This window comes from Pogoniulus pusillus, chromosome 2 (assembly GCF_015220805.1).
Source record: "Pogoniulus pusillus isolate bPogPus1 chromosome 2, bPogPus1.pri, whole genome shotgun sequence".
NCBI classification, from domain to species: Eukaryota; Metazoa; Chordata; class Aves; order Piciformes; family Lybiidae; genus Pogoniulus; species Pogoniulus pusillus.
In genome coordinates, this window is record NC_087265.1 from 11,854,043 (window position 1) to 11,869,664 (window position 15,622).

At 41.3% G+C, this 15,622-nt stretch overlaps 1 protein-coding gene across 1 annotated transcript in view; it reads right to left on the reverse strand.

The window, feature by feature from the left end:
* Nucleotides 1-15,622, reverse strand: part of CCDC93 (coiled-coil domain containing 93) — a 49,311-nt gene that overhangs the window by 1,620 nt on the left and 32,069 nt on the right. Inside the window, exons 18-22 of the mRNA XM_064156336.1 lie at nucleotides 15,256-15,364; nucleotides 11,564-11,646; nucleotides 6,920-6,957; nucleotides 5,538-5,622; nucleotides 2,254-2,367 (exon numbers count right to left, since the gene is read on the reverse strand). Coding sequence (XP_064012406.1) covers nucleotides 2,254-2,367; nucleotides 5,538-5,622; nucleotides 6,920-6,957; nucleotides 11,564-11,646; nucleotides 15,256-15,364 — 429 coding nt within the window. The remainder of the gene's footprint in view (nucleotides 1-2,253; nucleotides 2,368-5,537; nucleotides 5,623-6,919; nucleotides 6,958-11,563; nucleotides 11,647-15,255; nucleotides 15,365-15,622) is intronic.

A 15,622-nucleotide genomic window follows, 5' to 3' on the forward strand; every position in this document is an offset into this window, starting at 1 on the left:
TTGAGCCTAGCTGGGATGTTTTAGTGAGAGGAATTAGATTATAGGCTGTGAAAGGGAAACAATGGGGATGTCTACTTCACTCATAGGCTTGCTGAGATGTGTAAAAACAAGAACATAAATATAGATAATGGAGTTGCTCCTGGGCTCTGGGCTGCACTTCTCTCTCTCCAACTTGCTGCCTAACTAATCCATCTGCTTCCTAACCCCCCTGGCCAATCCTCGAAACTCACCTTGAATGTAAGACAAAGTCTGGGATAAGGTAGAGGGGTGGGAAGAAGGTGGAAGGGTGGTTGGGAGCCTCTCCTGGGGACTCTGGTTTCTGGGAGGGCTGTTGTGTTTCTGTATTACTTTTTAACTTGTATGTTTCTGTCTATAGCTGTATATGTTGTAAATGTCTGCTTGTACATTGTGCTAAGCAGTAAATATAGCTTCATTTTTTAATTTCCAGCTCAGCTGAGTCTGGTCTGGGTGATTTTCTCAAGTGTTGGGGGGAGGCAGGTAACACCCAAACCATCACAACTAAAATCACAACTTCATTTATGTTAAACAAGTCTATGAAAAAAAAGAGATTAAAAGATAATTCCAACCTAACTTGTGCAATTAGGATGTACAATTATGTGTCAGAGAGCTAACTGAATCGCCCCTTTCATTCTCTTCAAGTATACTGTCCAAAACAAGAAGGAACTGTCCAAAACAAGAAGGAACTGTCTCAAAGCAGGACAAATCTACAGAAAGATGCTTTTCCTCAAACACCTGAAGCCAAATGACAATTTTGGCTGGCAGCACTACTTTGTCATCCATTAGCAGAGACAATAATTAACAGAAACACATTACAATGAAAAGCTTGGGAAAGGCTAAATCAATAAAGTGTTAAACAGAGCTTTCAGAGTTATTAGGAAACAATATCGGTCCTCAAAGGCATTTACAGCTACTGAGACTCTGGATTCCCTTTGCTGTTCACACACATTTCCACAATCCTCTTTGCTCCAATCTCTAACTGCTCACAGATCTTCAGATCTTCATTTGGAAACATAAACATACAGCTTGTTCAGTGACAAATTGTCCTCCCCTGCTAGCATGGTGACAGGGGCAAGAGGTGCTGCTAGTCTATCAGTCAAAAAAGCATTTCCAGTGTTTGAATTCAGAGCCCAGGAATCCCCAAGGATCAGTGCTGGGGCCAATCCTGTTCAATATCTTTATTGGTGACCTGGACAAGGGGATTGAGTCCAGCATCAGTAAGTTTGCAGATGACATCAAGCTAGAAGCAGGTGTTGATCTCTTGGAAGGTAGGAGAGCCCTGCAGAGGGACCTGGACAGGCTGGATGGGTGGGCAGAGGCCAGTGGGATGAGATTTAACAAGGCCAAGTGCAGGATTCTGCACTTTGGCCACAACAACCCCAAGGAGCGCTATAGGCTGGGGACTGAGTGGCTGGAGAGCAGCCAGGAGGAAAGGGACCTGGGGGTACTGGTAGATAGTAGGCTGAAGATGAGCCAGCAGTGTGCCCAGGTGGCCAAGAGAGCCAATGGCATCCTGGCCTGCATCAGGAACAGTGTGGCCAGTAGGACAAGGGAGGTTATTCTTCCCCTGTACTCAGAACTGGTCAGGCCACACCTTGAGTACTGTGTCCACTTCTGGGCCCCTCAATTCAAGAGAGATGTTGAGGTGCTGGAGCATGTCCAGAGAAGGGCAACAAAGCTGGTGAGGGGCCTGGAACACAAACCCTGTGAGGGAAGGCTGAGGGAGCTGGGGTTGTTTAGCCTAGAGAAGAGGAGGCTCAGGGGTGATCTTATTACTGTCTACAACTACCTGAAGGGACATTGTAGCCAGGTGGGGGGTGGCCTCTTCTCCCAGGTAACCAGCAACAGAACAAGGGGACACAGTCTCAAGTTGTGCTGGGGAAAGTATAGGCTGGATGTTAGGAGGAAGTTCTTGCCAGAGAGAGTGATTGGCATTGGAATGGGCTGCCCAGGGAGGTGGTGGAGGCACCGTCCTTAGAGGTGTTCAAGAAAAGCCTGGATGAGGCACTTAGTGCCATGGTCTAGTTGACTGGATAGGGCTGGGTGCTAAGTTGGACTGGCTGATCTTGGAGGTCTCTTCCAACCTGGTTGATTCTATGATTCTATGTGGAGATAACCCCAAAGAGACATTGTAAACATGACATGATAATCCTGTCAGGAAATGTTGTATATGTATTAATGCATAAGTCAAGCCACTGAACACTGGATGGTTTACATTAGCAAAACTGTTCTTACCTCTTTGAATTCTTTCACTGTTTTGAAGTAAAGCCTCTGTTTCTCTAGAAGCTCCAGATATTCATCGTTCAGCTGGTCTCGTCGCATTTTGTTTTCTTGCTTCTTCTTTTCCATCTGTTGACATAAAGATGTGGTAAGAGATCATACACTGTGGAAGTATAAGAAACACACACACACAAATATATATATATATATACACTGTGTAAGGAACAACTGTCTAGAAAAGACATTAGGAGACAGATGCTTCATAATCCATATCCCTGGTACCTGCTTTAAATGCAATGAACATTTAGGCCAGCTCAAAACAAACCAAAAAAGACTTAGTGCTAACGTCTCAATACAAGAGGCACTACAGAGCACATTGGCAATTAGGTGAAGGCCCACATCTCTGTCAGCCAGGAATCTTGCTCATGGAACAATCCTAGCCAGTGAGGACACAGTGAAATTTAGTAACAAAGAAAACAAACTGGAAAAAAAAAAAGGGAAAAAGGGTTTTGATGCTACTTGTTTTGGTAGTTGTATCCAATGGAAAGGACAGGAAGTATCTTTGCCTTCCTATGCAACACTCAAGACCCTCACATAAGAAATGTGTTCTCCCTTTGTCCTTTTGCCAAAGCTCTGATAAACAACTCAAGTCTGTAAATGTGAAGAGGACTGGTTCTTACTGTAGAACAGACTGCCTTCCTCTCAGGGGGACTTTTAATGAAATTCCTCCACCACAGCACTACAGACAAGTTTGCTGCTAGCTTAGAGTGAATTTTCTTTCTCTCTGGTGCTAGGCCAACAAGCACACAGAAGTAGCTCTGTTGTATTCCTCTCCCTAAACATTATTTGTGCGTTCTCTCTGGCTGACTTTTGCTTCCTATTTTTTGACAAGGTAAAATGCAATTCAAAAAGCTGCAAGAATCTCCTAAAGCCCCAAACAAGCAGGTAATCCACAGCAGCACAACTTGCTGCATTTCTAGATTTGGGTGTCAACACTGACTTTATTTAATCTTATGCCTAACAGAAATGACCAGATCTCAAACTTTCCATGAGCATGAACTGTGCTAACATGGTAGCTCCTTTACAAAGCCAGCTGCTGTCCAAAATACCAAGGCATCTCTCCTAACAGAACTTACAAGGCCAGTAGGTTTTTTAAGCTGTGCTTGAAGAAGAAAAAGCATCAAATGTACTGAAGCAGAAAAAGGCAGTAGCACATGTCCCATTCCTTTAGGATGAGGCTGAAAACAGCATTACTAAAGCATCTAAGAACTAGATCCTTGTGAAGAGATAAGGCCTTGTTACTCACTATGATAAACTGCTTCAGTTAAGGATGAACATGACAAATCTCTCTACATACTTCTCTCAGCAGAAACTGGCCTGCTGTCCTTGTAAAGTCTTGCTAATCTCTGTTATTGCGCTGAAGTGCTTGTTGGCAAGTTACTCATTCTTGCTAACAAGTCTGTCTCCTCAGGCCTCTTTCATGATGCAGTTACAATATGATGGGCTTTCAAAACCGAAGTTTCTCTTCAGGTATTAGGTCTCCAGGGCTGTACAGAACAGTTATAATGGATGTACTTTAAGAGTGAATCATGAAACTGACTGTGAGCACTTCTAACACGCTGCAAATAGTACTCCAACAGATAAGACTAAACCATCACAGGAATGAATAACCCTTCCAGGGTACAACTAGTGCCTGTCTGTTGAAAAAAGTCATCCAACAGACATTTCCTAACAGAATAAAAATAGCTGCTTCTTTGCTGCAAAGCTGTTCCTCAAGGAATGATATGAGTTGTTCAATCTTTCTTAGCATCCATTGTCAGTATCTTCACTGTCATTGAGGAATCAACTGTTAGAAGTCACCGAATGATTATCGACTCCATCACAAACAATCAATTGCTTTTTTAACTCAGTCAAGCTTGGCCTTTTCATTCAGAAACTTTTGTTTTTCTCCATTAGATCTAACTGCCACCTTTTGCTGATCCAGACATCTACATCTAGGAATGAAATGTCACTTACAAACTCTCTCACATATGCCAGTGGCCAAACTGCCGGTGCATTAATGCAGCACAAGTGACATGAGCTGCCATAGCTTTCAGCAGCCATCAGAGGTGCTTAAGTTGTATTTTTCCCTCTAAAATAATGAGCCACCTGCCTTGCTAGCTCCCATTCATTTCTCTCTCCCTTATCTGCACATGAAGCAGCCAAAACTTTTTTATTCCACTTGAGAATACAGTAAAGGAGACCAGAATGATTTTGTGGATGTCAGATTTAAGACTTCAATTGCAAGAACCTGAAGTAAGTTACAGCAGAGCTCTGTCTACTCTCACTCCTTGCATTTGCTGTGCTGTTAACATTTCTGTGTGCATAATATGTTCACAGTCTATTGCACTTCCATTTAAGCTCAAATAAAGTACAGCTATAATGCACTATGAAGAATTCTCTGGCTCTATAGAGAAAGGAAACTCAAGAGTCCCTTCGTGGGACTTAGGAAAAATAGGAATATGTTCACATATGAAAAATACAGGAGTGAAATAACACAATAGCTACAAGTTAGTTACTAACAATTATCAAGAAGTACTTAAGCCTATCTATTGTGTGCAAGTAAGTCCATGGACAGCTTTATTTGGGGCTGCTGCTGGACCTCATGCTTGCACTACTCCAAGATCACTTAAATCCAAAGAGACTGTGCTTTACAAAATAGTCCCCAAAAGTTACCAAATGCACTTTTGTCTTCTCTGAAAAGTAGTACTGGGGCTCTGCTCACCCATAAGCCCCCTTCAATTGTTACACAGACACAACACACTCATCAGCCTTTTCTATCTCAGGTTAAAACAATAAAAACAGAGAAACACCTGACTGGATTCCACAAGGAGTCAGATAAGTGCTACAGCTGCGACAAGGGAAGCTGAGGGCTGGAAATATGAGGTGCTGCTGACCCTCTCTGGCTGCTGAAAGCAGCTTCAAAACATAGATATGATGGCCCACACAAACCAAATGAAGAGTTCTCACCTGACTTCACAGAGTTGTTTCAAGCAGCTAAGTCACTACACTGCTAATAATAAATGTAAGGGATATAAGCTTCCTATCAAGAGACAGGTGTTAGAATGGCTGTTCTACTCTATTCATTATTGTTTTAGTGGTGATAAGTTTCTTATTAAAGTGAAAAGAAGTAGTGCTTGTTAGTGGCTTGCTTAATTTGCACCTCACATAACAGGTTCCTCCATGGACAGTTATTATCAGAGGCTTTTCTGACATAATTCCCAGGTTCTAGCAAAAAAAAAGTGGGAAGAGCCTCAGACCTTCATGCGATTCTGTTTGATGCCTTCTACAATCTGCTCCATCTGCCGCAAGAACTGGTCACGAGAACCAGAAGATGCCATTGCTCTGGAAAGAAAAAAAAAGTAACAATGACAGGGTTGTGGACACTATCTCTCTTCTAGTTTCCCTGAACATTTATTCTAGAGTTCACATTGCTTAGTGTTCCAAGTAAAAATTCACAGGTTTAGTCACTGATCACAGGCAGCAGTGCAGCTCTTCATGGGGTAAAAACTATCAAAGAGATGGCACAGAGACTAGAATGCTCATCACAACTGTTCTCCCTTTCAGTTCAAGTCTGTTCTTTTCTCTCCTTTGTGGTGCAGAAATAAATTGCTATGAACTAACCAAAAGCACAAACTTTTGGGAAAAGCAGCTGTTGTGAATAGAAGCGATTTTATAATTGTAACATATCTTAAATAGATTAAGAAAAACAAACCAACCAAAATACAACCCACTCTGCACAGCCACCCAACAAAAACTCCAATCCAAAACTGGTTCCTAATGACTGGACAGAATCAAAAGGATCTCATCACTAAGTAAAGCAGATCAACAGTCCCTGCTGTGAAGGAAACTATCTGAAATACTTAATTCATGTTTTTTATTATAGTTGAAAGTTTTTGATATCAAAAAAGGGAAAAAAAAATTTTAAAAAGGCAAAATTTCTGATCAAAACACAGGAGGACACAAGTGTATAGAAGCAAAAAATAAAAAGATAATTAGTCTGAAGTGAGACAAAAAACCCAGAACAATGAAAAGTCTCAACCTCCCACAATGTAGAATTTTACAACAGAACTATAAAAAGATATATTAACAAAAATTGTTTCAAACTATAAAGTGGCCATCTCCCTCCAGTGACTCTCCTGAACTGCAATGCTGTTGCAAAAATTCATACTAACATTTCTTCCCTGAATTAAAAAACCCACAGAAACAAATGCTGGCTGCATCACAGACTGATATTTGACCTCAAACTTCCAAAAGCAACTGTGATTCTATCTAAATACTTTAATACAGAGCTAGTTTATAATAAATGTATCTGAAACATGCCTGAGAGCAATGCTTTGTACATAATAACCAAGACCTCACAAAATGGAGAAAATCCTTCAAGTAAAGCCAGGAAAATGATGGCTGAGTTGATTTGATTTCTTTCCACCATTGCAACTGAAGAGGCAGGTATTAAAAACATAAGTTGGCTATAAAAGTTAAGTAATTCCAAGTTTGTGATTCTCTCAGCATTGGCTTAAACAGAATTAATAAGTTATTTTAGCAAACAGATTTTAGTCTCTGTAACTCATGCTCATTTCCATTTTTCCAACCAATCATACTACTCATTGCAGCTATCATGAGAGAAAGGACCATTACTTACTGATGAAAGTTGTCATGAATAGAATTCAGTAAGTTAACCTGTGAATAGGAAAAAGAAGAAAATATAAATTGCCCTTTCTGGGATGAATTTTCACAGACAACAAAGTCAAGTTTAGTTTAAAAAAATCACTACATTGATATTGCCCTGAAGAGCAGTCAGCTATATTGTAAACCACCATAAGCTTTCTTTCTGTGTGAGTACAACCTATGCCAGTGAAGCACACACAGGAAGCAGAAGGAAGTCTTGGACCACAACTGAGATTATTAATTTTATTGGCCTCTTCTCCCAGGCAACCAGCAACAGAACAAGGGGACACAGTCTCAAGTTGTGCTGGGAAAAGTATAGGCTGGATATTAGGAGGAAGTTCTTGCCAGAGAGAGTGATTGGCATTGGAATGGGCTGCCCAGGGAGGTGGTGGAGGCACCGTCCTTAGAGGTGTTCAAGAAAAGCCTGGATGAGGCACTTAGTGCCATGGTCTAGCTGACTGGATAGGCCTAGGTGCTAGGTTGGACTGCATGATCTTGGAGGTCTCTTCCAATCTGGTTGCTTCTATGATTCTAGTATGATGACTTCCCAAGCTAAAGCAATGAGGTACAATGTCTCATACACATGTTCAATATGCCTTGAAATTTGACCTACAACTAATTTACAGGTACTCAATCCAGTGTTAACAATGACAGTGCAGAAGAATATACTGTGGCTCTGCAAGGTTCACATAATTAGTCCTGTAGTGATAAAGCAGGCATATCCTTGCTGCTTACAAGTCAGACAGAAGAGCAAATGAAGAAATATCTTTAGAAAACACCTCATCAAGCAAAAATCCAAGCAAAAACTTCCCACACCTAAACAAAAGAAACTCAGGTTTATTAACAGTACTTGGGGGGCCAGCTTTGAAGCTATCAGCCTCATAGCTCTGTCAAGAAACTGCAACTTAGATCATCAGCCTGGGCAAAGTACTCCATCAGGAAAAAGCAAACTAATCCCAAACAAACAGAAAACCCTCCAGTTTGCCTCTGAGACCATTATCTGCAGGCAGCATGGTAAAGACTTACCAAGCAGTGAATTTCTGCACTGATCTCATTGTGCAAAGGAATATTACAGGTTTCTAAAAAGCCATGCAGCATTACTTGTTTTGCTTATATGTATTTTACAGGTTGATAAAAGGTAACCTTCTTAAAAGTACTGAATGACTTTCACATGTTTGGCTTTTCTTCTGAAGTACTAACTTTGTGCTCAATCAAGACAGAAATAGAAATTTGTAACAGCATCACAGAAGTTTTTTTGTTGCTCTCCTCCAACTAATTACAGTGAATATTTTCTATGTAACCACCTTTGATTTTTTTCTTGCTTTCTACATATTGCTTAGAGCACTAAAATCCACCACGTAGCAATTAATGTGATTCTCTCTCCTGGCTTTGAATGGTTCCTGCAAATCTCTTGTGGTAAAACCTTCCAAGCATTTTCTCTTTTGATGAATATTTGAAAGCACTCTGTACTAAATGAACTCAAGCACTGCACTAGCCCCACTGCTTTGGAAAGCTACACTGCTCTCTCCCAACCCAAAAATCTTCCATTTTTGGAACTGAGACATCAATAACCATGTGTAGCAGGAACTGCAGTTGTTCCTAAAATGACTTGAAAAATCACAGATTCATAGAACATAGATTTCTAGAGATCTTTAAGATCATTGAGTCCAACCTTCAACCTACAGCTGCTACTTTATGCAGTGTTTTGAATCAGGAATATTGTTAACTGCAGTCTGTTGTATTATGGGGTATGATTACATTTCACGATTTTGAATAAAAAAATGGAAACAATGAATGACCAGAGAAAAACAAAGCACATGATAATCTTCACATAGGAAGATGGAAAGGAAAAAGATATTACATCTTGGAGAAGTTTTGGACAGTAGAACCATAGAATTATAGAATCAACCAGGTTGGAATAGAGACCTCCCAAGATCATCCAGTCCAACCTATCACCCAGCCCTATCCAATCAACCAGACCATGGCACTAAGTGCCTCAGACAGTCTTTTTTTTAACATCTCCAGGGACGGTGACTCCAATACCTCCTTGGGCAACCCATTCCACAGAGAGAGTGATTTGCCACTGAAGAACCTCCTGTGAAGAACACTGAAGAGCTTTCCAGCAGACTCACATTGAGTACTTTTTAAGGTTATCAAATAAAAAAAAAGTCAAGTAAATGGTACTCATCTATTGTAAACTAAGTAGGAGAATCAGGAAGGAATGAAGTCAGTTTTTTCCGTCCACAGCTAAACTGCTTTTGTGCATGTCTAATATTATTCTATCCCAAAGTACTGCTGTTTGCCCACAGTGCCCTTGGCTCCTTCAATTATTACTACTCACAGATACAGTACATGCAGCACTGGTTAACTGTTAAACAATATATCTGTATCACAGTATTATTAGGATTGGAAGAGACCTCACAGATCATCAAGTCCAACCCTTTACCACAGAGCTCAAGGCTAGACCATGGCACCAAGTGCCACGTCCAATCCTGCCTGGAACAGCTCCAGGGACGGCGACTCCACCACCTCCCTGGGCAGCCCATTCCAGTGTCCAATGACTCTCTCAGTGAAGAACTTTCTCCTCACTTCGAGCCTAAATCTCCCCTGGTGTAGCTTGAGGCTGTGTCCTCTTGTTCTGGATCACACACCCCTCTATAGAAGCTACATAAACTGATGACTTTTCCAAATTGAAAAACTGAAAAATATATAGCATATGTATTAGAGTCACCTGCTTAAAGGAAGTGGTTGCTTATCTTTAAAAACTGGATAGTCTCTACATAGTCAGGAATTTGACAACTTGTCTCACTAAATAAATACACCTACATAACGCAAAGCTAACTAATCTAGTTCTAGAGAGAAGCCTGAAGAATCAAAACATTATTTAAAGCTATGCCATAATTTTTGTCAAGTCTTCTCCGCTCCACCTTTACTGAAGTCATATGCTTGCCATTGTAAAAATAGAACATTGGTATCAGTTAAATTATTCCCAAGAAAGACACAAATTCTGTACCACAGAGGGAGAGATGAAGGGGGAAAAAAAACAAACAGCTTTCACGAAAACCACTCTTCTGATCCTGGTCCAGTAAAATCACCAAAAATTTCAGTATAGGCAGGCTCAGACCCTGAAAACTAACTCTGTCAACAGAGTTGCTCCCCAAACTTACTGTCTGCAGCAATGGTTACTGAACAAAAAGAGTACACTTTGGTCCTGTGACACCAAAACAGATGCTAACCAAATGTCACTCGCGTTGAGCAATGAGTACCTTCTCGATTACAAAACTGGAAACCATGTTACGAACAAAAAGGATGAGATGACAAACCTCTAAATTGCATTTTGTTGCAGTATGTCTGGGGAAGTTCAGATTGGACATTAGGAAAAGGTTCTCCACTGAGAAGGTGGTCGGTCACTGAAACTAGCTCCCCAGGGAAGCAGCCACAGCACCAAGGCTGTCATAGAATCAACCACATTGGAAGAGACCTCCAAGATCATCCAGTCCAACCTAGCACCCAGCCCTAGCCAGTCAACTAGACCATGGCACTAAGTGCCTCAGCCAGGCTTTTTCTGAACACCTCCAGGGATGGTGCCTCCACCACCTTCCTGGGCAGCCCATTCCAATGCCAATCACTCTCTCTGGGAAGAACTTCCTCCTAACATCCAGCCTATACTTCCCCTGGCACAACTTGAGACTGTGTCCCCTTGTCCTATTGCTGGTTGCCTGGGAGAAAAGGCCACCCCCCACCTGGCTACAATGTCCCTTCAGGTAGTTGTAGACAGCAATGAGGTCACCCCTGAGCCTCTTCTCCAGGCTAAACAACCCCAGCTCCCTCAGCCTCCCCTCACAGGGTTTGTGTTCCAGGCCCCTCACCAGCTTTGCCTTCTCTGGACATGTTCCAGCACCTCAACATCTCTCTTGAATTGAGGGGCCCAGAACTGGACACAGTACTCAAGGTGTGGCCTGACCAGTGCTGAGTACAGGGGAAGAATAACCTCCCTTGTCCTGCTGGCCACACTGTTCCTGATGCAGGCCAGGATGCCATTGGCTCTCTTGGCCACCTGGGCACACTGCTGGCTCATCTTCAGCCTACTGTCTACCAGTACCCCCAGGTCCCTTTCCTCCTGGCTGCTCTCCAGCCACTCTGTCCCCAGCCTGTAGTGCTGCTTGGGGTTGTTGTGGCCAAAGTGCAGAACCCTGCACTTGGCCTTGTTAAATGTCATCCTGTTGGCCTCTGCCCACCTATCCAGCCTGTCAAGAGTTTAAGGAGCATCTGGACAACACTCTTAGTCATATGGTTTAGGTAGTCCTTTGAGGAGCAGGAATTGGACTCTATGATTCTTAGGGACAGCTTGAGGTAGTCTATGATTCTATTCTATGTTTTACAAGAACAGTGAGTAGTTTCAGCCTGTTGTACTAATAGTGCTTTATTTTACAACACAAACAATTTCCCCCTCGACATCAGAAATAGCCTTATGAATTAGTTGTTTCATTTTCACTTACAAAGACTTAACTGTTAACTCCACTCTGACATGAGTGAATGTGGTGGAAGCCAAGAAAAACTCTTTTATCTTCTTCCCCACAGACTGAATATTTAGGAATCAGTAATAACATTTTCTTACCTCCTTTTCTAAATATACTTTCTTATCATCCAGTGTATTATAAAGTGTAAAGAACTGCTTCGTTTCTTTGTGAGTTGCTGAGACTGCAAACAAAAAAAAAGGTAGAATAATAGAAGTGCATGAGGTAAAATGGAATCTGTAAAAATACTTCACAGGCTTTATGTAATAGACTTTCCACTATCAATAATGGAACACACTTTTTAATACATTCTGGAAGACTATTCCCTCTCCGCATGTAAATCTCAGGCAGGGTTTGCAGCTATCAGATTTTATGAGAACAACATAGCTTAGTTTTTAAAGTAAGCTTCAACTGCTGACAGGCCTTTATGCAAACCTATGCTGGCACTATCAGCTCTGCTTCCTTACCACACTCTGTTTATCCTTCCTTTATAAGCTTTACTCTTCACCACCTTACAGCTGCTGTGCTGCTAACAGCTGCCCCAACATAGGTTGCCCAAGCTGGCAACAATTTGATAGCAGTGTCTGAGAAAAAACAACAGTGCACTATAATATGTATTTCAAATTATGCATGTGCAAGATGCTTTTACTGTCTCAAAGCTTTTTTCCCTTCTTTGTTTATTATTTCAACCTAAGATATCTGTGATTCCCAAAGAAAAGGTTCAACAGCAAAGAACTATTGGCAAAAATTATTATTGTTGTATATATATAAACCACTGTCTAGAATCCTGAACCTGGAAAGGAAAATATACGGGTTAAAAGAGATAAACCTGAGTGAAATCATGCACATTGCACTAAACTCTAAAGGCTAAAAGCTGCCATCTTTATATAAAGCATTTACTGAACTGACACACTGGACTAAGCCCTTGAGTGAAACCATTCACAGACAGCACAACCTCCCTCCCACACCACAACATACAAATTCTTAATGAAATTCCAGATTATGATTTGTGCAGTTTTGTTCTCCAGATGAAGCCCAATAGCAATGCACAGTTCTAAGTTGAATGTTTTGCTGACAGAAATTCATCAGTGGCTACTTCTGCCTTCAGATGTTCAGGACTAAAGAGCTTTCTCATTGTTACAGTACGATTGTGCCTTCAGAAACGCTGCACTTTGGGAGCCTGAGAGCACTAAGGAGTTCAGGAAAGCCTAGGATAATTTCAAAAATTAGTAAGGGCTGTTCAGCATGTTCCACAGATTTCAGCATCTTTCAAATGCTGAAATCAGGCTGCCTCTTGAAAGACTCCATGAGCACAAGGATTGCCAATGGCTTACTTAAGGTGTGTGCTCCTAATTAGTTTGGCTTTTGCAGGACTGCTGCCAAATGGAAGAGGCCTTTCCCAAACCATTTCCTCCATGCAGCTCTTCCTTTCTTGCAGCAGCTGTGGTAGTCACAGATCTTTTATGGGTGGATTCCATGTACCAAGACAGAAAAAACAACTTTTCAGAATTCCCACTGAGTTGGAAAGTTGCACCAGCTCACAGAGCCTTATGGGCACACATCAGACAGACAAAGACAGACAAGGAAGAGAGAACTAATAGGCTCATTCATTCTCTTGAAACCATAGCTTAATGTTTTCAAGGAAAGAGGTTCAGTGAGGTAAAAAATAAAGCATGGTGTATTGCCACTTAAAAACATTCTCACAGAGAATCAAAGAATCACCAAGGTTAGAAGGCATTGCTGGAGATAGTTGTGTTGAACATCCTTTGGATCAAAGTTCCAAAACCAAAAAACAAGCAAGTTTTGGTCACTTCAAAGATCATCCAAATCTGCCTAAATGAAATGCCTCTAGAAAGTGCCACAATTTACAGAAAGACTTGCTAGAGAATTTCAGCTCAGTTTTCAAAAAGCTTAGCCTGCACACTGTGGGCTCCTGGCCACTAGGTGTTAGCCAAAGTTAGTACACGTATTTTGTACTACAGGAAACAAGTCCCGTAAAACACAAAGCATCTGGAACTAACAACCAAAGCTGCAAAAGTCTCTTTGACCTGAATCTTTCTGTACTTCATATGTAAATGAAGCCTCCATCTACTGAGCAGGTAGATGCTCTCAGTGTTGGTTATTTGTCTGAATTCCCTTAGATGCAACAGAGAAAACAATCTGTAGAAAGTTTAATCCAAGACAAAGTCGTCTTTATAGGTGGACTTGATGAAGCAAAGTGGAGGAAGGAAGTACTGGGTTTGTACTCACTAAAGAACACTTATCCCATGCATGGAGTTAGTCAACATACATGGAAGATTCAAATGACCATGTTACCAGAGATGCCTCAACCAGAGCAAGCAACTTGCCTCAAAGCTAGCTAATTTCAGAACTGTTCAACCTTCAAGAGCTTGACTCTCACACATACTTAATAAATGCAGAATATCTCTAAAGCTTTAGCTAGCTTTTCTTGGCAGAAACTCATTTTAGCTCATGCTGATAAACAAGCTACATTAAATATGCATACTGGTCTGTTACCAGTTTAACAGAACAGAAAGCTTCAATTTTATTCACATTGCATGTTCCATACCATCCATGCCCAGCAAACACCTACCCAGAAAGGTTGCAAAGCACAGTTCCCTGTTTTATAACTTCTTATCATAATTAAAAAAAAAAAAAAAGAGAGAGAGACTGATCCTACCAAGATATTGCACAGAATCACAAAATCAGACTGGTAGGGGCTGGAAGTGACCTAAAAGGATCATTCAGTCCAACCCCCCGCCAGAGCAGGATCTCCTATACCAGATCACATAGTAACACGTCCAGGTGGGTGAGACACGTCCAGAGAGGGAGACGCCACAATCCCCCTGAGCAGTCTGTTCCTGTGTTCTGCCTGCCTCACAGTGAAGAACCTTTTCCACATGTTTCCATTGAACTCAACTTCTACCCATCGCCCCTTGTCCTGTCATTGGGCATCACTGAGAAAGCCTGGCTTCATCCTCTTCACACCCTTCACATACTTCTAAACAATAATGAGGTCACTACTCAGTCTCTCATCATAAGGAAGATGTTCCTCTCCCTTAATCATTTTTGTGGCTCAGCACTGGACTCTTCCAAGCAGTTCTTTGTCCTTGAACTGAAGGGCCCAGAACTGGACACAATATTCCAGATGCAGCCTGACCAGGGCAGAGTACAGGGGGAGGAGAATATCTCTCGACCTACTAACCACACCTCTTCTAATACATCCCACTGGCCACCTTGGCCACATGAGCACATTGCTGGCTCATAGTCAAGCTTCCATCCACTGGGAACCCCAGATTGTTTCTCTTGTCACTGCTCTCCAGCAGGTCATTCCCCAACATATACTGATACACAGAATTGTTATAAATCAAAACCACAGGAAAACAATCCCTTCAAGGAACCTGGCATTTCTTGACACAGTTTGTTCCAGAACTGGACATCTCATATCAGTGAAAACACTGAAAGCAATCTATCAAAATGTTACTCAAATTTACAGTAACCTCATTTGTAAAAGGTGAATTAAGGACTTCTTAAATTGACTGGTCATTACCTATATGACTAAACCTGTTGCAGACAAACTTTACTCCAGATATCTTGTGCATTAAGTTTCACCCAAAGAAAAAAATCTTACAGCCAGCTTATAAAACCTTGAAAATAGGGTGTATAATAAAAACACCAACAGACTCTTGTAAAACACCACAAAATCAGCAAGTGCTGCTGTTACATGCCATATGCTTAAACTCTAAGTGCCCTCCTTTCAGGGCTTTAGCCTTCAGCAGGATGATATACATACCCTGACTGTAAAGTTCAATAAATCTCTTCTGATACTGTGTTAGCTCAGCTCGGCTGGGTACTTCATCAATCTTGCGTTGTAAAATGGCTATTTCTCTGTTTCTTCGTGCCTGAATAGAAAGTTAGGAGGGGAGAAAACAAAGCCTCTTCTTGTTCTCTTCTTAAAACGGATGAAGCCCCACCCCAGCAATATTTTGTTATTAAGAAATTCATTATTTTTTTAACAAAACCCAACAAAGCAAAAGCATTGACTGAGGCTTTTTTCTGTATATATCAGATTTGTGACAGTGTTTAAAATTAGAAGAACAAAAAGAAGTGCCAAAAAGTCACTGGAAAAACATCACTAACTTTGCACAAGAAGATTTACA